This window comes from Lepidochelys kempii, chromosome 24 (genome assembly GCF_965140285.1).
Source record: "Lepidochelys kempii isolate rLepKem1 chromosome 24, rLepKem1.hap1, whole genome shotgun sequence".
In the NCBI taxonomy this organism is placed as follows: Eukaryota; Metazoa; Chordata; order Testudines; family Cheloniidae; genus Lepidochelys; species Lepidochelys kempii.
This window is the reverse complement of record NC_136403.1, coordinates 6,456,422-6,480,395: the sequence shown is the minus strand read 5'-3', so window position 1 is coordinate 6,480,395 and position 23,974 is coordinate 6,456,422. Positions and strand designations below refer to the sequence as shown.

General features: G+C 47.4%; 1 protein-coding gene across 1 annotated transcript in view; it reads right to left on the bottom strand.

Annotated features, from left to right (window-relative positions):
- VPS45 (vacuolar protein sorting 45 homolog) overlaps positions 1-20,103 on the bottom strand; it is a 53,992-nt gene extending 33,889 nt beyond the window's left edge. Inside the window, exons 1-10 of the mRNA XM_073322441.2 lie at positions 19,889-20,103; positions 19,012-19,146; positions 16,825-16,885; positions 12,768-12,847; positions 12,157-12,225; positions 9,753-9,890; positions 9,222-9,332; positions 6,664-6,798; positions 6,193-6,306; positions 5,383-5,550 (exon numbers count right to left, since the gene is read on the bottom strand). Of these exons, the coding sequence (XP_073178542.1) occupies positions 5,383-5,550; positions 6,193-6,306; positions 6,664-6,798; positions 9,222-9,332; positions 9,753-9,890; positions 12,157-12,225; positions 12,768-12,847; positions 16,825-16,885; positions 19,012-19,146; positions 19,889-19,981 (1,104 nt within the window). The 5' untranslated portion in view covers positions 19,982-20,103. The remainder of the gene's footprint in view (positions 1-5,382; positions 5,551-6,192; positions 6,307-6,663; positions 6,799-9,221; positions 9,333-9,752; positions 9,891-12,156; positions 12,226-12,767; positions 12,848-16,824; positions 16,886-19,011; positions 19,147-19,888) is intronic.
- Positions 20,104-23,974: the final 3,871 nt, after the last annotated feature.

The window sequence follows — 23,974 nt, the reverse complement described above, 5'->3', positions numbered from 1 at the left end:
TTTCACCCACAGCGTGGATCCTGCAGGGATGTTTGCTTGCGGATTTCGGAGCCCTGGCTGAGTGCATAGTGGCAACGTCCATATAAGAAAGTGGGCAGCAGATGAAACAGAAAAGCAATTGTCCACACAGGAGAAGATGGGATTCAAAACCTTCCAGGCAGTCGTCTCTTCTAAGACTCATGTACAATGTCGCACTTACTACGAGATCAGGAAAGGAATAACTGAAACGTACTGTACTCCAGGGGCCTAGGGCACAAGTGAAATTATCCACTGCTGAAATGACATCAGAGAGAGAACAATTCCTTCTTTCTTTGGTGCAGTGGGTTATTCTTCATTGTTTCTGTGGCCTTTCCCCTATGCTACCAGTAGGAGACCGTGACAGAGAACTGCCTGGGGCAACGCAGCTAAAGATATACTGATCACAGGCATTTCCATGTTTTTTTAAAAAAAAAAAAAAAAAAAAAAAAAGCCAACTGCGTGGTTTGCATGTATTTATTTTCTAGCGGCTTCACGAAGGTCCAGTCAGGCACTGGCTGTACCATAGTCTCCTTTAGCCAAGTGGCCGCAGCACACTCCAGGAGAGTTTGTGCAGTGGAAGTTGGAGCAATACTCCAAAAGGTTTCTCAAGTGTGCAGTTCATAATGTAGCTGCCCCGTTGCTCGTAAAGGTGCATCTCGGTCCTTCCAGGATTAGGGCCAAGGGGGGATTCCATTAATGGTAGAACAGTAAGAGGGGAGACCTCTATTTTCACGAGTGGGCCTTGATTCCAAGTGCCACCTAGGCATAGATTTTCAAAGGTGCCAAAAGCCTGCAGCTCCTGTTGGCTCCCATTGGAACTGTTCAGCCCTGGGATACAAATGGCCCCATATGTCCGAAGATGGGCACCCAAACACTGAAGCATCCTTGATTAAAGGCCACTTAAAAAAAAAAAAAGTCACAGCAGATCTTCCAAAGAGCGTATCTGTTGTCAGAAAACATGGCACGTTCTTACTCCACGTTTGTGTGCACTCAGGCCCTAAGTTCTCAGTTACAATAAAGGCCATTCACACCCCTCTGACTGCATTGAGGTTTCTTACGGTAGGTGCACCTCAGCCTTTGCACTCAGCTTCAATCCTCTTCATACTAAGTAAGTAAAACCCATTTATTCATGTTGGAATATTGGTGACATCATAGCAGAATATTCGGAAGCTTTCTCAACCTGTTGCTGGCTTCAAACACTCCCAGTGTGATCTGCCCACACACCATCTATCCACCTCCTCGCTGGTCATCCCATACTATGGTGATCCACCACCATTCCTTCCATGGTGACTTTAAGGTTATTTCCGTTTCTGGGACTGATGTGACCAAAATACACTAGCTTGCGTCTGTTAATTTCCAAACAGCAGAATCAGCTTCTCTCTAATAATGCTTCTAATAAGCTTTCATCTTGTTCTGAGACCAGAAGCACAAGATACCACATCTCAAAGGCTTACATTTCTTCTTGCCAGCTGCAGTAATTTCCCCATAATTTCTGCCATGGCAGTATAAATGGATTTTAGTGCAAGTCCTTGTCTACACACAAAACATTACACCATTTTAACTGTACCGGTATAGTTAAAACAGTATGTTCCCCTAGCAGGGCCCCAGTTAGACCAATATAAATGTGCTTATACCAGTACAGATTACATGGGAATGGAATGGAAACCAGTTATCCTGCTATAAGGCACTTTTACTGTGGAGCTCTTTGCCAGAGGATGTTGTGAAGGCCAAGACACTAACAGCGTTCAAAAAAGAACTAAATACATTCATGGAGGACAGGTCCATCAATGGCTATTAGCCAGGATGGGCAGGGATGGTGTCCCTAGCCTGTTTGCCAGAAGCTGGGAATGGGCGACAGGGTAGATAACTTGGTGGTTCCCTGTTCTGTTCATTCCCTCTGAGGCACCTGGCACTGGCCACTGTCGGTAGACAGGATACTGGGCTAGATGGACCTTTGGTCTGATCCAGTATGGTCGTTATTATGTTCTTATACCTGTGTACCTACATCCACAGTATACTGGTACAGCCCTTAACTATCTTGGCCCTGGTCTACACTGGGGAGGTGGTGGGGGGTGTCGACCTAAGATACGCATCTTAGGTCGATTTACCTGGCCGTGAGGATGGCGACAAGTCGACCACTGCTGCTCCCCTGTCAACTCTGCTTCCGCCTCTTGTGAGCTGGAGTTCCAGAGTCAACAGGGAGAGCATTCGGGGATCGATTTATCGTGTCTAGATGAGACCTGCCGGGGAGTGGCGGGGGAAACACAACTATACACACACTTCTAACCAAAGTAGTTATGCTGATACAAAAACGGTGTGTAGACAAGACAGAGGCGAGAATTGGGCTCTTAGCATCTGTTTTACAGCCCCATCATTGCTACCTAACAAGTTCTTACTCCCATTTCCCCTGCAGGGACTGATACCGCTACAAGAGTGGAAGATGGAGTCTCTTCTGCCTCTTCCATCACTGAGTGCATCACCAGCTAACAGGATTTATTTTGTATTTTTTGCTAGCACTACGTGCTAGGCACTTGCCAGAATCTCTGTTACTGCTGATGGGAGAGGCAGAAAGATGTCAGCAGCTGCACGTGGTGCTGGCAATGAGAATTCAAACACTGATTTATAGACAGTTTCTAGATCACATTTGCTCCATGAGACAGCATAAGCCAGGGACTCCAAGGGAGTGTTTTAGCAAGTCCCTTTTATGGCTAAGACTCCACATTAGTACATCCTTATCAGAACATAGCAAATGAACACAAATCGACGAGGTTCACAGCTGGCATAAATCTGCATAGCTGCATAGACTTCAACCTTATGATGCTGGTTTACACCGGCCAACATGGCTATATTGGGCTCTGTAGGTGCACATCTGAGGGTCTGGCCTACAGATTAGACTATTTGGACAACTAATTTCCTATAGCCACCCTCTTGGAGCACTGAGCAACACAGATTAGAAAGACATGCATTTCAAATTCTGTGCAAATGCTGATAGTTAACGCAATACTTTCCTACTGTGTGACAGCATTTATTACACTATATAGCTTTCATTTTAGTGGAATCTCTTTTTGAAAGTCATTTTCAGTACATAGATCAGCAGCATTTTAAAAATGATAAATATGGAGTCTGTGGCTGCATTCTTTGTGTCATAACACAGTCACCCTCGGGGGAAAAAAACAAAAACAACCCAGCAGCATTGTTTAGTCAACAGCCTCAATGCATCATTATTGACGTACTGTCAGATTCTGGGGCAGGTCATGGAATTATATGAGCCATCAAGGGGTCAGAGCATCAGTCTCCACACTCAGCTGTCAAACAGAAGTCCCTTTTCAAGGTTTTCTGAGCCTTTTGCCAAAGAAATCCTTTATTTAAGCAGCTCCATACGGTTTAAAAAAAAAAAAATCAAACCCAAAATAAGGGCAGGGCTCAGAGGCAAGGGCTTCTCCCAAACAGTCAGAGCACAGTTGGATTTCATGTTTTAGATTGTTGATTCTTTTCAGTTTCAAAGCTCTAAGGCCGTTTCGTTCTTTCAGCAACAGCCACAAGTGATGATGTTTGTTAATGCTATGTTACCAGTACTGTGTGTACAAGGAAGAGCGGCAGAGACACTCGCAATATAGTTTTGCTCCATTTAGGTTGGTTTCAGATACAAATAAGAGGAATTGGGATTTCACAACATCTAACAGGAATACAAGTGCTTGGGATTTGTGCGCGTGTTAATGTTAATCATAGTGACGTACGGCTGGAAGGAACCTCAAGAGGTCATCTAGTCCAGCCCCATGTGCTGAGGCAGGACCGAGTAAACCAAGACCAGCCCTGACAGGGGTTGGTCAAACCTGTTCGTTAAAACCTGCAGTGATGGGGATTCCACGACCTCCCTTGGAAGCCTGTTCCTGGGCTGAACTAGCTTTGGAGATTTTTCCTCATATAATCTCAATTCCTAACCGAACTCTCCCTTGTTGCAGATTAAGCCCACTACTTCTTGTCCTCTCTTCAGTGGACATAGGGAATAATTGATCACCGTCTTCTTCATAAATCTTCGAATAGGGTAAGGACTGTTATCAGGTCTCCCTCAGTCTTCTCAAGACTAAACATGTCTAGTTTTTTTTAATCCTTCTTCAGAGATCAACTTTTCTAAACCTTTTACCATTTCTGCTGCTCTCCTCTGGACTCTCTCCAGTTTGTCCACATCCCTTTTACACTGTGGCACCCAGAACTGGACACAGGACTCCAGCTGAGACTTCGCCAGTGCCAAGCAAAGTGGGACAATGACCTCCCGCAGCTTACATACAACACTCCCTCTAACACACCCCGGAATATTAGCCTTTTCCACAACAGCGTCACATTTTGGACTTATATTCAATTTGTGATGCACTATAATCCCCAGGTCCTTTTCAGCGATACTGCCAACTAGCCAGATATTCCCCATTTGTAGCTGAGCGTTTGATTTTCTCCCCGCCCCCCAGTGTAGTATTTTGCACTTGTCTTTACTGAATTTCAGACCAATTCTCCAATTTGTTAATGAAAAGACGCTTGATTTTTTTTCGGTCTTAAGTCATTTCCTTGTGGCTTTGGAAACCCAAACCCAAACTGTATGCATGGGGCATTCATCAGATGACTAATTTTAAGTCAAGGCAACTGACAGTTCTCTCACCACCTGCTTTATGGGAACACAGCAAATTATACATGCCCTAGCTCACACAAGAGCTAAGTCAGTCTTAGCACTTGGCTCAAAAGGAGCTCAGAAGCTACCCTCAGGGATTGCCTCTCGCCATTCTTGCCTCTAGCCTAGTAAATCTGATGTGGGACTCCCACTCCAAAAATATACATGCCCGATAAGGACGCTTGGGCATAGCTGCCACAGAGGGCAATAGAAATAGTTGGAGCTCTAGCAAAATCAACCCAAGTCCCCCAGCAAAGCACCCCATGAGCTTCTGTAAGCACCAAAGGTCCCACCATAGAGGGATGCTCAAATTTCATCCAACTGCTGGCTGCAGTGGCAGCTTGCCATGAGATGGGGGCTGCATATGATGAACGCACAGGCTAAGGACAGTTGTATTCCAGGGTCCTACTCTTCAGGCATTATTCAGACGCTCCCCAAATATAGCAACAGAGCATGTTCAGCTGATTGTGGCTTGTAAACTGTGACAACCATTTGTGTTAGTTATCATTACTCAAGATTCATACCTGTCTGAATTACATGGATGACTGTGGAGAAGCTAGTTCTGCCATCCGAGGTCCCAGCCCTGTAGGCTCCATGTGCACAACTCCCACTGACGTTAGCACTAGTTCCACAAGCAGAAGGGCTGCAGGATCAACCCAGCTGGAAACGGATAAAGGAGGTTTGGCTTCTGGGCTTTGGGTTACCTGGTGAGCACCGGAGTGGTCATTCTGGCAGGCCAGTTCCTGCTCGACCTCCGACACCTCCAGCAGGTTCCGCTCACTGGCCAGCCGGGAGAGCTCCCCCACCACAGTCACGTGCTTCGATACCGTGCCCGACATCTTCTTGAACTGCGGGTAGTTCTCCACAAATGCCTGCAATGGGGAAATTGAAACTCAAACCTCTTGAAAATGGCAAGCAGAACATAGTGACCAAGACTTGCACTGGGTTTTCATCAGTGCATTTCCACTGGCTTCAGTGGAGTTGCTCCTGATGTACACCGGCCCGAGTGAGATCAGTGCTGCAGGGCGGGTACTCCCGGTCTCCCCAGAGAACCTCTGCATGGTGTCCCCTGCAGGGGGAGCTCTGCAGCTTGAAGGAATCTTTACAGGGAGTAGCTGCTCTCAGTGGCTCACTCTCTTGGCACCCAGAGGGTTTCCTAGTGGAAATCCACCCAGGTGTGGCTGCTACTTCAATTCTTGAACCATGGCCCCTGTTGCATGGCGCATTGGAGGTGAGCGGCTGTGCTGAAGAGGATTTTATTGAGACAGGGAGGAGGGTGCAGGTGTGGTAGTTATTTGTGTTGCCCTAGTCCCTGACCAGGACCCTGCTGTGCGAGGGCTGTACAAACACAGCCCAAAAAGACGGCTTCCACTCCCAAGGAGCCTACATGCCACAGGAGACTGAGTCACCAGGATCAGGGCACGAAGCAGGGATGTAGTAAATGCTGGTGATCTGCAATGTCCTGCAGTGGATTGTTTCTAAGGTGCCTGGTCAATCTCATACGTCCTCTTTACCTTCATGTCAGCTATGGACTCCAGCTTCTGCTGCTCCTTCGGTTTCCTCCGCTGGAAATCCTCCATTAGGTTCTTGATATTGCTCCCAATCTCTGCAAAGTTCAGGTACATGTTCTGTGGACAACAAACACAGGGGGATGGGAGCGAAGGCGGCTCCCAGGAGAGCTGGTCCCTTTGGAAATCACCGCCCCCAGCTCCCAAAGCTTTAGGAGGGTCTATTGCTCACCCTCAGAGTGCAGCATGGGAGTATGCAAACGAGCTGTGGGGTACAAAATGGTTTCATTTAGGCAGTATGAATGGGCACTAAAGCCCACCTGGGACACTGTTGGGGGGGAAACTGAGGCACAGAGCAGAGACAGATTCTGCCCAAGGTCACATAGCGACTCAGTGGCAAAATCAGGAATAGAACCCAGCCCCCAATTTAGACTGCCTGAGAGCTCTCCTGCTCCATCACAGTACCCAGCTACCTACGTTGGCATAAAACTCGTCATTCTCAGCAGACAGAACCACCTCCCTGAGATCCTTGCTGATGCCGGGTACTCGAGAGAGGTCAATTCGGTTGTTGTTAATCCCCAGCAGCTCATGGACCATGGCCTGGTACGTCCACTAAGAAGGGTGGAGGGGGTGGGAGGAGGAAAGAAGAGACAAACGTTTGACTTAAATCACAACCAATGTAAATCAAGACTGAAATATAATGGGCCTAATTCGTATTTACAGTAAGGCCCCTTTACACCACTCTGGCATATAAGGGCACACCGACATGGCAGCTGGGAGCAGGACCGTTCACTTGTGTACCTGTTCTAGCTGCGCTCTAGCCAGCTTGCTAAACATTTCAGTGAGGACACTGCGGTGTGGGAGGCCGGCTGCTGCAGCCCATGCTGAGGCCTGTCCCACGGCACTCTCACTGCTATTTTTAGCGAGCTAGCAAGAGTAGAGCTAGCATGGAACGTCTATATGAGCGGCCATGCGCAAGTAGTCGGACCCAAAGGGGATCCTTAAAGTGAATTATGGTTGCACCTACTTTAAAGCACCCCTGCACTGCCAGAGACCTTAGTGTAAATGAAAATCAAGACCAAGGTTTTTTTAAAACAAAACTGACAATATTCCCCGATTCCTTACACCTTGTAAAATGGAAACTCCTCAGGCTGATGGCCAGCATCTTGTAACAGATATCACATTTATTATTGCTAATAAGTTAGCACCTTGGGACCCCAATCCAGGATCAGGGCCCCACCGTACCGACAGCCAGGAACACAGTCATGGCTCCAGACAGCTTGTTGTATTTGTATTCAAAAGCAACCAATGTACTGAAAAGTAAAGACACGAAGACGTGATACTGGAGCAGTGGGGATTAATATTCCTGTTAAAACCCATTTACTTGCTGCCGTCATCTCCCCGTTCTCTGCCCGTGAACGGGAGTGTATTTTTGGCTGCAGAGACGCTGCTGTTATAGGCTGTACTGTTTCCTGCTTGCTCCTCTGCTTCTTATGCAGGAGGAAGAATGTGTGGTTTTGGAGATCAGTGCGTTATATATTTAGCCCAAGAAGCCTAATGTTATCGGAAGGGAAGTTTGCCAGCTGATCAAAGCGTTGACATGTTCGCCACCCCATTTACTCTCATCTGAATCTCTGCACTGGGGCTGAAGAAGTCTCTGTTCTCCTGGGACCTATCCTGCCTGCAGTCCTTAGCCCTACAAGCCAGGACTTTAAAGCATAGGCTTCTGACACTGCCAGATCACTTTGGTCAACGAGCCAGTAGAGAAATTCTTCCCTACCTTTTGATCTGAGTAGATGAAGTCACCCCACAGGCACATTTAGCATCTACTGCGGGGGGGGGGGGGGGGGGCGGGAAACTGTCTACGTGCTCAACGAGCACAGGAATGTGTCTAGAGAAACCTTCTTTAGAATACAGCTACACTAAAACACAACTGCATCAGGGGACCAGGTTACTCCCCCATTCCATAACTAGTGCATGTCCCAGGCTTTAGGTGATAGAGTCCCATCTACACTACAAACTGGTACAGCAGGAGTGGGCCAAGGAGTAGCCATACTGTAACCAGGTCTCCTGACACAGTTGTGTCTGCAGCATAGATGGGGCCTTACCGGTAAAAGGGGAGGTCAGTCTCCATGGCCTGCTCAGTCCTCGGCCTCTCTGCTGAAGTTCACTGCCAGCTGTGATGGTGGCTTTTGTGGCTGGGGCACTGGCCCGTTGAACTGGACTGAGACTCAATGAACTCATTTCATGCAGGCCGAAGAGGCTAAGGGTTTACTGCCCCCACTGACCTGTGCCCTGCATGGGCACTGATTTAAATCCAGCACAGAAGCTCCTTTCCCAAAGAACTGAACCATCCAGTCAGCTGAGAAAATTCTCCCAGCCAGAAGGAGAAAAAGTACTGGATGAAAACGGAGGAGGTGTTTCAGCTCCAAGCAGCGTGTCCCACCATCAATACAGATGCCCTGGCTGCCCTGTGAAACAGCACTTCTGCAGAGACAGCCATTACCCAACCATCAGGCCGACTGGTGCCCGAACACATCCCGAAGAAATCAAAGGAGACAAATAACGGGCTGTTCAATGCCGAAGTCTGCAGCACGTCCACGGTGCTGCTCAAAAAACCACCACCCACCATGCTAGCGCTCATCCATAACGCAGCAGGGAGAACCCGCTGATGCAAGGTCATTTGATAGATGTGCTGCCAAGCACATGCTACAAATAATCCGTTAAGAGGGACACAGCTAAGACGTTTAGGCCCTGCATTTAAAGCATGTTTTACAATACACAAATGGCTGGAGTTTCAGGAAGCCACCTGGATCTGCCACTGAAGCCAGCAGGATCTGGTGACGCTGAAAACTAGGCCAGAGATGGTGAGAATTTTTTAAGGAGGGAACCGTGCTTTATTTGAAATCTTTCCCTTGAGTGCAGTGAACCCAAACCCCAGGACCCTGAGCTAGTGCCAGAGAGCCATGGGCACGTCAGCATCCCACCTTCCTATCCTCTCCCATCCCTTCCAGCTGAGCAAGAGCTACTGTCACCTGGTTCAGAAGTGGGGTGATGGCATCATCGGAGCGGTCCAGAATAAGCAGTAATGGAGGAACTTCAGTGCGCCGGAAATCAAACAGCTCGTATTCTTTAGTAATCACTTGCTGGAGGGGCAGAAAGCCAGATAAGTCAGTCTGTCCTAACTGCAGAAGAATTCCCTGCAGCCTGGGTGCTAGGGAGTGAGAAGCCAATAGAGAGTGCAAGAGAGAGTGTGCTGTTCTAAGTAAGCACTGTTAACGGAATTTTGCCAGCGTTGTCAAAAAGCTTGACAAGAATCTATTTGTTAATCTCCACAACAACCCTAAGAGTTAGGGAACAAGCACTCTGCCAGTTCCACAGATGGGGAAACCGAGGCACCAAAAAGGGAAGCGACCTGCCCAACATCATGCAACAGATCAGTGGCACAGCCAGGAATCTCAAAGAAGAACAGCTCCCAAAAGAATATTTTTCTCCTCTTAAACGCTGCAGATTTGTGACAGGAAGTACAAGTAGATTGCCAGGATCAGTGCAGGGCAATTCCATACCTTGACACATTCAGCGAGTCTCTTTGCAGGATCAGAGGAGAGCTGGTAACGAATCATGGGGCACTTCTTCAGAGACAGAAGCAAAGCAGTCAGCCCTTGGGCTGTTCTGGACAGCTGGGCCAGATCCCAGCTGCGACCCTGAAAATGAAGAATACTCCCATAAAGAACCTCCAGTACTGCCCTGTACCCCTATTCTGGTTAACTTGAGAGAGAAATGGAGGCTCCCCAAGCCTAATACAGAAGAAAAAGGAACAGCAATAGAGGAGAAAGTTTGTGCATTCACCTCAACTAAGGCAAATTGTAGGCCTCCACAATGCCAGTTAAGTTAAGGGCACTGTCAGAATAAAGTATTTTCTTTAGTTACATTGGTCCTGCCTCAGCTTCAGGGGAGCGGGGGGAAGGGAAGGAGACCAGATGACCTCAAAGTCCTTTCCAACCTTACATTTCTATGATTCTTCATCTGCTTTGAGAAGCACAGCACAGATGATGACAACCCAGAGAGTATTAACAATCTAGGCCCTGATCCCACAAAACTAGTTCTCAGGCCAAGTATGAGGTCCCACTTACGGGACTCTTCACGGAAGCCAAGTTAAGCTCACGCATTAAGCGTTTGCAGGATCAGGGCCTTCGTCTACTTTGTTCATCCCCCTCGGCCCTGGAGGGAGAAACTCAAGCTGAGCAATTTTCCCTTTGGAGATTCTTGAAGCCCAGCACAACAGCTGGGGCATTTGGCTTCTTCACATCACAGGGGATATTTATACTTTGTTTTTTTAAAATGGCTTCTCAACTTTAAAAAACAAACACAAAAACATGCATAAGACATTTTGGTTATGTCAAAATTTGCCTTGCCTAGCAAATCCTAGCTTTCGCTCTGAACTACTGGCCATGGCCCTTGAAACAAGCTCCTTTACTACTGAAAAAACACCGGTGAGATTTCCCCCAAATGCTGAACGAAACATACGCTTAAAGCTAGCACAGTGCCGAGGAAGAAAGAGCAGTTTTTAACGATACTGTAAGATCAAAAGAGGCCTTGAATCTGCCGTCATTGAAGTCAGTGGGAGTTTTACCAGTATCTTCAACTGGAGAGGGATCATCCTTTAGATGAGCACAGCTGCTAGCAAAAAAAAAAAAGACCACTGGCTTGTGATTCCTGGCAACTGTGTCAGGAAAGAGGGAATACAGTCACCATTTGCCAAAGCAGCTGCTAATTTGGGGTGTCATGGTTTTTGGGGTGCTCAGCCTGAGGCCAGATTTTCAGAAGTCCTGAGCAATCCAAACTGAAATCAAAGGAAGCCAAAAGTGCTGATACCTCTGAGTTCAGGATGAAGGGGTCTCAAATTGAGTGTCCAAAACATGACAACACAACACAAATTAGTGGATGCTTTTCAAAACTATCTAGTCGTATATATATATATATATATATATATATATATATATATATATATATATATACACACACATATACATATACACACACACACACAGTCCCCCTCAGTTAGTGTCCAGAGCCTACTTTCGAAAGCAGAGCAGTAGCACTCTTCAATATTTACTGGACACAGCAAAAAAAAAAGTATTTAGGATTAACTAATTTGGATCTTCTGAAGTATTTTATTTCAATGGTGTCACACAGGCCTCAACCCTGCTATCTTTACTCATGTACACCTCTGTCGATTTCAATGGGAGTTCTTCCTGAGTGAGGACTGCTAGAGGCACATAGGAATTGCCAGACTGGATCAGACCGAAGGTCCATCTAGCCCAGTGTCCTGTCTCGGACAGTGGCCAGCACCAGCTTATTTAGAGGAAGGCACAAGAAACCCACATTAGGAATCAACCTGATCTCTACTGGCTTATACCCTGAAGTGTGAGGTTTAATAAGCATGAGGACCTTAGTATTTTCTTAATTGACTCCTCTCTTTTTCAGGTTCCTTGCCTCCTCCAGGAGATGATCTAGGAGGTTTCTAAATAGCCCTGTGTGCATCTTCTCTCATTCTTACTGCTTGGTCTTTGTCTTATGGAATGTTTCTTATTGAAACCGTCCAGGTGGCTGCATGGAAGACAAACACCATGACACTTGAGAGGTTAAGGTGTTGGCTTGACAGCTGTGGGGTTTGAAGTCCACTGAGTCGGTACAGCAATTCAGGCTTAAACTACCCCATCTCTGCCCTTCAGGGAGTCCATTTAACACTAAGTGGGAGGACAATTCACATAGCACTTCCAATCCATGGCCTTTCATTTATTGACAAAGCGATCAGCTCCACAGCAAGGGTTGCAAGTTATAACAGCCTAGCTTCCCAGCTGGGCAACTGGCCAGCATGTTCAGATAGTTATGACCATGTTCTGGTGTCCTTCAATCCCAGCTATGAGCCAAAATGAGACCCTAGAGGAGGGTTAGCCTTTTCCATACCTGGCAGCAGCCCAGGAGGTTGAGGGAAAACACATGTGGATTCACGGCAATGTAATCTCCGTAGAACTCCTGCCAAGAAACACAAGTCAATACAGTTAACGTCACACCAACACTTACGCCTCTTATGCAAGCAAATGTTTCAAACACCAGCTATTCAGTCCAAACATACGAACATAGGGACACGTCCTTAAAGTCGTAAGTGATTCACAGCCCCAATGACTCCCAGCGATCCCCACTCCTCCCCCCACAACTCTCAGAGTTCCTATCTCTGCTGGCATTTCCAGTCTGTTCCTGACATATGGCTTTTACTCCACCTTTTGCATGTATGCCTGCCAGTCACCACTATGGGAGACACGTACCAACCCTGCTCTGGCAGAGGAGCTTGGAAGCAGGAGCTCTGGCAGCTCAGGGCAGATTATTTTTAGACAGTGTATCCATTCTTCTAGTCCTAAATTGCTGCATAGTGTTGTTGTGCGCATACTGTTCAATGGCTGCAGAGGTTATTCCCCAGAGGTGGCTGCAGTGACAAGTATATGTAGCCTGTTGATCAACTCCAAGAGTACTTCGGGACGGAAAGAGTCATGTAAAATATTAGATAATATTACACGCACCTGAACTTCTGCCACAACTTCCTGCTCGTCAGCCTCAGCCAGTGACTTTACATCACTCTTACTGATCACATTACTGAAATCTGAAAGGAGACACAGCAGGTCAGCAACGGCTGGGGTCCGAAGTTAATGCGTAATACGCGAAAGGACTTGCTGAAGAAAAAGTAATCAAGAGTCTTTCAGTTGAAAAGTGTAGAGGTCGAATCATAGCAGGGATGCATTTGACCCTCAGTCTGCATTCATTATGATTATTAATACACAGTCTAGATATTCCCCCCCCCATTAATGTCACGTGATGATTCAGGGCGCTGGGCTGATGGCCCTAGAGACTGAAGCTTTCCTGCGTTTAGACACAGAGGGTCCAGCATGGACGGTGGCACAGGAGGTTTCCCCTTTATGTTGCTCCCGATCTAATGGGTGCCCAATAGGGTACTTGGAACTACAGCAGCAGCACCAAGCCCATGATGTGCTCAATAACAGGTTTCAGACTGGACTTCTACATAGAGTGCTTCCGCCGACGTGCACGGGCTGAAATTGTAGAAAAGCAGCATCACTTGCCCCATAACCTCAGCCGTGCAGAACACAACGCCATCCACAGCCTCAGAAACAACTGACATCATAATCAAAAAGGCTGACAAGGGAGGTGCTGTTGTCATCATGAATAGGTCGGAATATGAACAAGAGGCTGCTCGGCAGCTCTCCAACACCACTTTCTACAAGCCATTGCCCTCTGATCCCACTGAGAGTTACCAAAAGAAACTAAAGCATTTGCTCAAGAAACTCCCTGAAAAAGCACAAGATCAAATCCGCACTGACACACCCCTGGAACCCCGACCTGGGGTCTTCTATCTACTACCCAAGATCCATAAACCTGGAAATCCTGGGTGCCCCATCATCTCAGGCATTGGCACCCTGACAGCAGGATTGTCTGGCTATGTAGACTCCCTCCTCAGGCCCTACGCTACCAGCTCTCCCAGCTACCTTCAAGACACCACTGACTTCTTGAGGAAACTATAATCCATCGGTGATCTTCCTGATAACACCCTCCTGGCCACTTGGATGTAGAAGCCCTCTACACCAACATTCCACACAAAGATGGACTACAAGCCGTCCAGAACACTATCCCCGATAATGTCACGGCTAACCTGGTGGCTGAACTTTGTGACTTTGTCCTTACCCATAACTATTTCACATTTGGGGACAATGTATACCTTCAGATCAGCGGCACTGCTATGGGTACCCGCATGGCCCCACAATATGCCAACATTTTTATGGCTGACTTAGAACAACGCTTCCTCAGCTCTCGTCCCCTAACGCCCCTACTCTACTTGCGCTCTATTGATGACATCTTCATCATCTGGACCCATGGAAAAGAAGCCCTTGAGGAATTCCACCATGATTTCAACAATTTCCATCCCACCATCAACCTCAGCCTGGTCCAGTCCACACAAGAGATCCACTTCCTGGACACTACAGTGCTAATAAACAATGGTCACATAAACACCACCCTATACCGGAAACCTACTGACCGCTATTCCTACCTGCATGCCTCCAGCTTTCACCCTGACCACACCACACGATCCATCGTCTACAGCCAAGCTCTGCGATACAACCGCATTTGCTCCAACCCCTCAGACAGAGACAAACACCTACAAGATCTCTGTCAAGCTTTCTTACAACTACAATACCCACCTGCAGAAGTAAAGAAACAGATTGATAGAGCCAGAAGAGTTCCCAGAAGTCACCTACAACAGGACAAGCCCAACAAAGAAAATAACAGAACGCCACTAGCTGTCACCTTCAGCCCCCAACTAAAACCCCTCCAATGCATTATCAAGGACCTACAACTTATCCTGAAGGATGACCCATCACTCTCACAAATCCTGGGGGACAGGCCAGTCCTTGCCTACAGAGAGCCCCCCAACTTGAAGCAAATACTCACCAGCAACCACATACCACACAACAGAACCACTAACCCAGGAACCTATCCTTGCAACAAAGCCCGTTGCTAACTGTGCCCACATATCTATTCAGGGGACACCATCACAGGGCCTAATAACATCAGCCAGACGATCAGAGGCTCGTTCACCTGCACATCCCCCATCATGTGCCAGCAATGCCCCTCTGCCATGTACATTTGTCAAACTGGACAGTCTCTACGTAAAAGAATAAATGGACACAAATCAGATGTCAAGAATTATAACATTCATAAACCAGTCGGAGAACACTCAATCTCTCTGGTCACGTGATTACAGACATGAAAGTTGCGATATTACAACAGAAAAACTTCAAATCCAGACTCCAGCGAGAGACTGCTGAATTGGAATTCATTTGCAAATTGGATACAATTAACTTAGGCTTGAATAGAGACTGGGAGTGGCTAAGTTATTATGCAAGGTAACTTATTTCCCCTTGTTTTTACCTCCCCCCCCCTCCCCAAGACATTCTTGTTAAACCCTGGATTTGTGCTGGAAGTGGCCCACCTTGATTATCATACACATTGTAAGGAGAGTGATCACTTTAGATAAGCTATTACCAGCAGGAGAGTGGGGTGAGGGGGGAAGAGAAAACCTTTTGTAGTGATAATCACCCATTTTTTCATGGTTTGTGTGTATAAAAAGATCTTCTATACTTTCCACAGTATGCATCCGATGAAGTGAGCTGTAGTTCACAAAAGCTTATGCTCAAATAAATTGGTTAGTCTCTAAGGTGCCACAAGTCCTCCTTTTCTTATATCAATAACAGCGTCTTTTGCAATGCGTTTGTATAGCACACAGCACAACGTGGCCTTGATCTCAGCTGGGGCATCTAGGCACCACTGTGTTCATTTATTTCTAATCTGTATGGAGCCACCACCACTTTTAACTGTACTTCCCCCCCCCCCCCACAAAATCAAGACAAGCGTTTCTTCTCTGGCATCGTGTTCATACAGATCAACAATGACACCTAGTGGCTGGTTGAGCCCATTCCCATGAATCTCAAGGCAGAAAGAAAAAGGGTTGGGAACCTGTTTTTTTACAGGACTGAATTTAAACCCAATACTATGTGCGACTAGATCACTGAAGTTCCAGAATTACACAGCATGAACACAATACTAGAGAAACACCAGGCTGGGCCAGCAGTCAGTGAAAGGTTCAGTCTAGTTGTTCTAGGCACCCATGGACCAATACATTCCACTACATTCTAACCTTGGCTCTGGCTCAGATCCAAAGCGAAATAATGTCACTCTCTCAGCCTTTCTACCTCAGTTTCCCGACATGTAATATAGGGATGGGAATGGCCTACTTTACCCCCAGTGGGAGGTTTAATTCATGTCTGCAGAGTGTTGCGAAGATGTAAAGCCCTAGAAGTGTGAAGTGTTATTGCGTATTGTGGAATGTACCGCCAAGTGGTGTTAGCGTTCACATTGAGTATTGCTGATGTGGGCAGCTGAGAGCGAGATCTGGTTGTAAGATCGTGATACTAGGAATCACAACCCCTGGATGCTGTTTCTGAACATGACACTTGCTTCTCGCGTGAAAGCTGATTCACCTTTCTGTGCTTCAGTCCTCCCACTGGAGAGCGACCCACTGCCCAATTGCTTTGAGATCCTTGGATGAAAGAACTTTGAAGGACAATGCATTTTTAAGCGCCTTTGATGAGCTTGAAGTACAGCCTGGAAGGAGGAGCAGCTCGGCATGAGGTTACTTGGAGGGGGCAGAGGAGGGACATATTGCAAAAACTCAAGGCTAGTGGCACATAGAAGGGGAAACAACATCTAAGGGCTTGTGTCTATGTAATGCTTTAACAGTATAGTTAAAGCGGTACAACCCCCTAGTGTGGCCACTGGTGCTTATACTAGCATAGCTTATTCCTGTAAATTTTGGGGGAAAATACGCTAACCCCGTATAATCCCTATATAGATCAGCAGCCTTCTGATCCTCAGTCTCACCTTGGGAAGGCCTGAATAAGAACAGAAACAAGGACTTTAAGAATGCTTCGGGTTTAGAAGAAAATATTTGCATCATATCAGAGTCTGCCTAGAATGTCTGAAATAGTTGATGAACCAGGACATACTTACAAATATAATAGATGTTGTACTTGGGCCTCCGCAGTTCCTGAATGAGGTATTCCACATTCTCCTTGATAAAAGGGAAACCCAGATGGAGAAGAATCAGAAAAGGTCCCAATAATTATGCAATAGGTGATTAGACTAATTAATGCTTCTAAGCTGGCAGCACTCTGGATCTGATGCTGCAAATCACTATGCTCTTGCTAAAATTACTGGAGGCTGGGGTTTTGCAGCACCACCCTTCTGGGAGCGCTCAATACCGGAGCCGGGTGGAAAACGGTTGGCCTGTCCTTTGACTAGTTTCAAGATATTGAGAATTTTTCCCCTCCCAAATCAGGATGAAAGCCAAAATTCTGAGAATCTTCCCAAACTGAAATTCCAGGGGGGACAAAATTCAATTTGGGGCAACTGAAGTGGACTTGCAAACTATAATTAGCTTAATTTTTTTTTTTTAATGTAGGCATTTCAAACTGGGATTTTTTATTGAAACTAGTCAAAACTAAATGTTTCAACAATTTCTAAACTTATTTTCCAAAAAAATTGCGAGTAAGAGAATTAATCAAAACTGGCCCTTCACTGCTAAAGGTTTTGGTTCTGACTAATTGGCATTTTCAGACCAAAAAAGTTTGAAAAACCAGCTCTTCTCAATGTTTAAGGACTCGTTCGAGCAAGAGGCCAGACTGGAATTCTCCTCACTCGTAGGAGAGGGAAAATCTACAGGAAGGACCTCCCCACAAGCAGCCCTGGATGCAGCTGACTTGGCTGCTAGGTTCATATCCTCCACAGTGGCCATGCATCAGAGCTCGTGGCTCCAATCCTCTGACCTCCCTCAGGAGGTACAGACTCTCCAGGACCTGCCCTTTGAGGCTTGTCTATCGACCTGACTTTCAAAGGAACTCACAGCCAGATTTCCACGTGCTCAGCGCCACAACTGAAACCAAATTTTCAAGAGGGCTCAGCTCCCATTTAGGCACTTAAAGCAGGGCCAGGTTCTCCTGAATGCTCAGTAGCCTCCAGGGACACAGTTAAGAACAGATTTTCAAGAATTCAGCCCACAACGTGCACCTGACTGCTGAGCTCATCTGAAAATCTGGCCATTTATTTGGGGCCTAGCTGGGCTCTTTTCAGTATTGTGACCTACATTTGTGCTAAGCAGTATTAATAAAAAAGAAATATTAAGCCATGAGGCAGATGTCTCTCTCCCTCTGGGAATTAGACGTGGGAAAGGCCTACAGGATCATTGAACCCATCCTGCAAGTTCAGCAGACAGACCCCCAGCTACTACAGTGAGCATTACAGACACGTATTATAGCGAGTATTATAGACTAAATAAATGTGCCATTTTGCATGGTGGGTTGTGTCCCACAGAATTCTGTGTTTCACAGTACTACTGCTCCCACATGATGCCACCTCTCATGATTTTGCATTTTTCTTAAAGCCCCAGCTCCTGGAGTCATGTGACTACATGAAAATTCAGTTGTCAATTTAAAGAAAAGAAGGAAAGAGTACGTTTCTAACCCCTTGTTGTTGAAGAGAATAGCTTGAAAGCATGAACCTTAAAGGTTCTAAAATCAGATGGAAAATAAAAGACCTAAAATGTATTATTTTTTAAAATCTCATGATTGATGTTTGAACGCTTTGAGTTAGCAAAACTACTCCAAATCGGAGCAGGGTTTGTTCCTTCAACGTAGGCAAAAGGCTGAGTATGCTTGGTAAGAAGTTACAGGGAATTGTTGGTGGCTTTCATTATCTAATTAATTTCATGAATGAAAGAATTTTCATCTTTGCAAAGACTACCAGGAAATTTACCAGCCCAGGTATAACATCAACTCTCCCACACTGTATAATGGGGCCAATGTAGGGGTTGGGGGGAGAAGGGAAGGGTTAAAGGGGTGGGGTTTTTTTGTTTTGTTTTTTTTAAAATTACTCACTCCAGGAAAGCGGACAAGGTAAAGTCTGTACAGCTATCAAACTAAGGCATTGATCGTGAAACACAACCTTGTGCTTAAATTTTATACACATCAGACATCCTGATGAATTCATTAGGACTGCTCAGAAGCATAAAGCTAAGCACGTGGGAAAGTATTTCCAGGATCAGAGCCTTAGATAGCAGCATCATCTGCTCAACTTGTATGTAGGACCTGGGCAGAGCAAATACCAATGCAAACAGCAGCTGCTTTTACAAAAGTATCTTACCTTTGTCGGTCGCAAAAAACAGATTGCTTTCAAGTGTTTCATAGTCTCTCTGTTCAAAGAATCGATACGCTCAAAGAGGTAAACTTCCTTCTGAAGGATTTCTGACTGTGTATACACCATGCTCACGATACTGGTCTGCAGGGAGAATGAAGGAGAAACCAAGTTATGTCAGCTTGCTGGGGCAGGCTCATGAGATACCGAGACAAGATACCGTTGACTATTGGTTAGTGCACAGGACTGGGAGTCAGGATTCCTGGGTTCAGTTCCCCCTGGCTCTGCCGCTGATTTGCTGTGTGACCCTGGATAGATTATTTCACCTCTTGTACCTCATTTTCCCTGGATAGTTCATTGCAATTTTATGTCAATATGCACGTGTGCAGCAGCTGTCGGTACACTGGGCTAACATTGCAAAGCATGGCCTCAGCAGTGTTCATGGAGCAGGTCTGGCAGAAGCTTTATTGGTGCTTGAGAGCAGCCACCTCACACAAATCCTTGATACCCCCATTCTCCAACCTGCTCCTCGTCCCACTAAGGAAGCAGAGCAGAACTGCTTACAGCCTGTTCCCTAGCCTGGCACGGTATTCCCCCAGGAGCTAACTGCTTAGGAAGGGACATCAAGTTTGCGAATTATTAGAGCCAAGATGAGGAAAGGAGGAGGGTCTAGGAAGCCATAAACTCCCTCTTCTCCCTGGCAGGGCATGCACTAAGGTAGCAAAGAGATCTTTATCTTCCTGTAGATCCACACCATCACAAGAGGAAGACTCCAACCTGTGGTCAGGGTAGAAGCCAATGTTACCCCAGCAGCTCATGAAAGACAAAATGACAGAGACAAAGGAGATGCCATTGTAAATATAGAAGCCATAGTGGCTTAGCTCACCGTTTCTTTATCCATCAGGAGGACCTTCATCCCAGGCCCGCTGTCTTCAATCATCTTGGACACATATTGCTTCACTGCAAAGACTACATTCATTTTCGCAAGCGATTGCTTTCCCCCTCCCTGCCCCTTCTGCAGTGGGTAATACTAGGCTAGGCACTGAGTAACCAACTCCTCCTTTCTCCTGTGCAGCTAGCTGCTTCCTTCCTTCCTTGTTTCCTCCTATTGCAGCACTGGGAATTGTAGTTCACGAGGAGGAGGAATGTACTGCCAAGCAACACCCATCCTCTTTTGTAGGAAGGGGTTGCAACTACAACTCCCAGCAGCCTCAGCACAAATGCATTCAATTTCCTGCAGCGTGGGTGTGTTTTCAATGTACTTTACACTGTGGAGCTGTCAAGTCTTTCTCATGTGGAAGGGGGATACTACACTGGGGCTTGACTTGGGAACAGTGTTTAAAGGAGCACGCTCTTGCAATGAAGCATTTTGCTGCATGATTCCTTGAGATGCAGCAAATCACCCTCAATGGTATTATCACCACTTGACACCTGGCATCATTATGGTAGCTTAGAGGGGGTTTTGTCCCTTTTGGCCCTGAAGATCATCAGAATCTAAACTTTATTTAGGCTTCCAGACAAACAGCGCAGAGGCTGTTGCAGTCATTGAACTACAAGACAAACAGTTGCACAGAATCCCGAATGACAATTCTCCCACAACCCTTAATTCTATTATTTTTGGCCTAAAAAGCTCTAGTCTGAGCCCTGAGAAGCTGCACAATTTTGACGGTCAACCTGCGAGAAAACAACGGCATGCCTAATACCTGGAGAGAAAAAAAGAGGTGTGTTATGCTGACTGCTGCGTGGCTCTTTGATCTATGGACAACTGCAGACCTCATTAAAGCTGATGGGTCTGCTAACCACCCTTCTTTCAGGCCAAATGGAAGGAGCAATTAAATGCCCCTTTGGAGAGTGATAGTTGGAAAATGGTAGGAAGCCACAGCTCAAGACAATGGGCTGGATGGCTAGGATGACAGAAGCTAAGCTCTATGTGTTTCCTGGGGAAAGATTGCAAACACTGGGCAAGAGAAGATGTGATGAGTGTGGCCCTGGGACAAAGCCAAGAGACAGAGGTTCTTTTGGACACAGTACTCAATAGAAAGGCAGACCTACATTTCTGAGCAAATTGCTATTGTTTGTTTCTATTGTGTTTAGGGAAACAGGACTTTGTGTACATTCTTTGTAAATAAACAGGATAGCACCAAAGAAATATCTGACTCCTAATTTCTCCTCTTAACAGAAGAAACCTGCCAAAGTCCCAAATATTGACTAGGTGCTTGGGCCAAAGGGGGTTGTATAAGGGTTGAGCAACAACCTTGAACTTCCGTTGACTCACACTGAGGAAGGAGAGTAAACCTCCCCCATATGCTGCTCCTGCCCCCCCCGTGCCAATCCTCCCTGCTGCTCCTGCAGCCCCCCCAGGGCCAAGCCCCCCAACTGCTCCTGTCCCCATGCCAATCCCTCCTGCTGCCCCTGCTCTCCAGTGCCAATCCCCCCGACTGCTCCTGCCCCCCCATGCCAATCCCCCCTGCTGCTCCTGCTCCCCACGGCCAAGCCCTGACTGCTCCTGCCCCCATGCCAATCCCCCCTGCTGCTCTTGAGCACACACCCCAGTGCCAAGCCCCCCATAGGCTGCTCCTGCCGCCCGTGCCAATCCTCCCTGCTGCTCCTGCCCCGCAGTGCCAAGCCCCCTCATAGGCTGCTCCTGCCCCCCTGCTTCTCCTGCACCCTGTGCCAATCCCCCTCCCCAATGCAAAGCCCCCCATAGGCTGCTCCTGCCCCCCCATGCAATCCCCCACCGCTCCTGTAGCCCCCCAGTGCCAAGCCCCCTCATAGGCTGCTCCTGCCCCCCTGCTTCTCCTGCACCCCGTGCCAATCCCCCCTCCCCAGTGCCAAGCCCCCCCCAGGCTGCTCCTGCCCCCCCCCGTGCAATCCCCCTGCTGCTCCTGCCCCCCAGTGCCAAGCCCCCCCAGGCTGCTCCTGCCCCCCCCGTGCAATCCCCCTGCTGCTCCTGCCCCCCAGTGCCAAGCCCCCCCAGGCTGCTCCTGCCCCCCCCCCCCGTGCAATCCCGCTGCCTCTCCTGTAGCCCCCCAGTGCCAAGCCCCCCATAGGCTGCTCCTGCCCCCCCGCTTCTCCTGCCCCCCGTGCCAGTCCCCCCTCCTCAGTGCCAAGCCCCCCCGCGGCCTCGCCCTCCCCCCAGTTCCAGCCCGGGCCGTTGGAACCGGCGCCTCGAGCGCGGAGCGGCCGTTGCAGAGCGAGGCTCCGCCGCCTGGGCCGGGTGGGTGCGGGGCGTAGGGCGGGGAGAGACAGGCCTGGGGGGGGGGGGAGGGTGGATATGGGGATTTTCACTATGCCCCCCCCAAATCCCTGGGGTGAATGAGGGAGCTTTGGGAAGCCCCCAAGTCCCTGGGGTGCATGGGGGTGTATGGGGAGCCCCCAAATTCCAGGGGAAGCTCTGGGGAGCCCCCAAATTCCAGGGGTGCATGGGGGCGTGGGGGTTTCACTGTAGCCCCCAAATTCCTGGGTGAATGGGGGAGCTGTCAGTGCCTCCCAAATTCATGGGGGTGAATGGGGGGATATGGGGAGCCCCTGAAATTCCTGGGGCGTGTGGGGCAGCTATGGGGGTTTCACTATAACCCCTTAGGAGATAACTAAAGTGGGGGTTGTGAAGGAGTCTCATTATAACCCCTCAAATTATTGGGGTGCAGTGGGGTTTTGCTTAAGCCACTCCCCAGATTCCTGGTTACGAATAAGGGGGGGGGCTGTGAAGGTTTTGCTATGCCCCTCCCAAATCTCTGAGTGTGGTTAAGGGGGAGATTGGGGATGTTTCATCCCCACCCATTACATGGGAGGAATTCATGTGAGATCCTCCTGTTGCCACCCCACAAATTACAGGGAGGTAAAGAAAGATGGGGTGAGCTTGTCTTACAGCCTCCTCCACTCCAAATTCCAGGATGAAGACCAGGGTGGGGAATTGGGGTTCTCCCTTTAGCACCCCACCCCCCAAGTTCATGAGGAGTTCTGGTCATCTAGCTCATCTAGTTAGCTCAGCTCCTGGAAAGTGAAGCTATGGACTACCCCCACAAGTACTTATCCAAGGGTCCAGGAGGGTTTGTACATCCCACACCAAAGCTGATCTATGGATTTTGTTTTACTTAGCTCTTAGAAACGGACCTGATAGGGTATGAAGGTTAAAAATTGTAGCATCCCTACAAGAAAGGAATAACTGTAGATTGTAGCCTAAACTCATCTCTGTTTCTGATTTCAGGTTCCACTCTCAAAATGCCATTACTTGAAAAACAGGGTAAGTTCGAATCCTTGGATCTATTTATGTAAGGTGTCTCAAACGGCAAGGCGCCAGGCCAAAATGATAGTTGTTAAAATCACTCTTCAGGAATGACAAAATAATCAGGTCAACCTTTCCAATCAGTAATTTATTTCCAACATAATATTAGTCAACAAGCAACTACGGATGAGAATTTAGGGTCCAATTCCGCAAGGTGCTGAGCATCCTCAACTCCCACTGAAGGCAGTCTCAGAAGAGGTATTCAACATCCCAAAGGATCAAGCGCTTAAGAAGCCTTAGACCTGATTCTCCATTCACTCACATTGTTGTACATTAGGAACGATTGCATTTAAATAATTGGGGATACATCAGTGTGAGTGAAATCTGAACTCAGGCCCTTGGCTACATAAGTCTCCAGGTCAGTTGAAAGACAAGTTTAAAACAAGCAGTTCATTGTACTGCTAGGACTTAACATTGTCTTCCTGCAGACTGTGGCCCTGCTCCTGGAAATTGAGCCACATGGACAGATCTCTGTTCCCACATGGCGCCCCACTGAAGTGAATGTTAGGGTGCAGGGGTCAACCTGCGTTGAACAACTTGCAGGATTGAGCCCTATATAGTTTTTGCTTTAAAGCCGTGGGTCTGTGTGACACTTATTCTGCTGCTATTGTTATTCCTGATGATGACAGTTTTGGAAAAGAGCTATTGTGTTCATTAAAGTGTAATAATATAATGTGTGCATGTTTC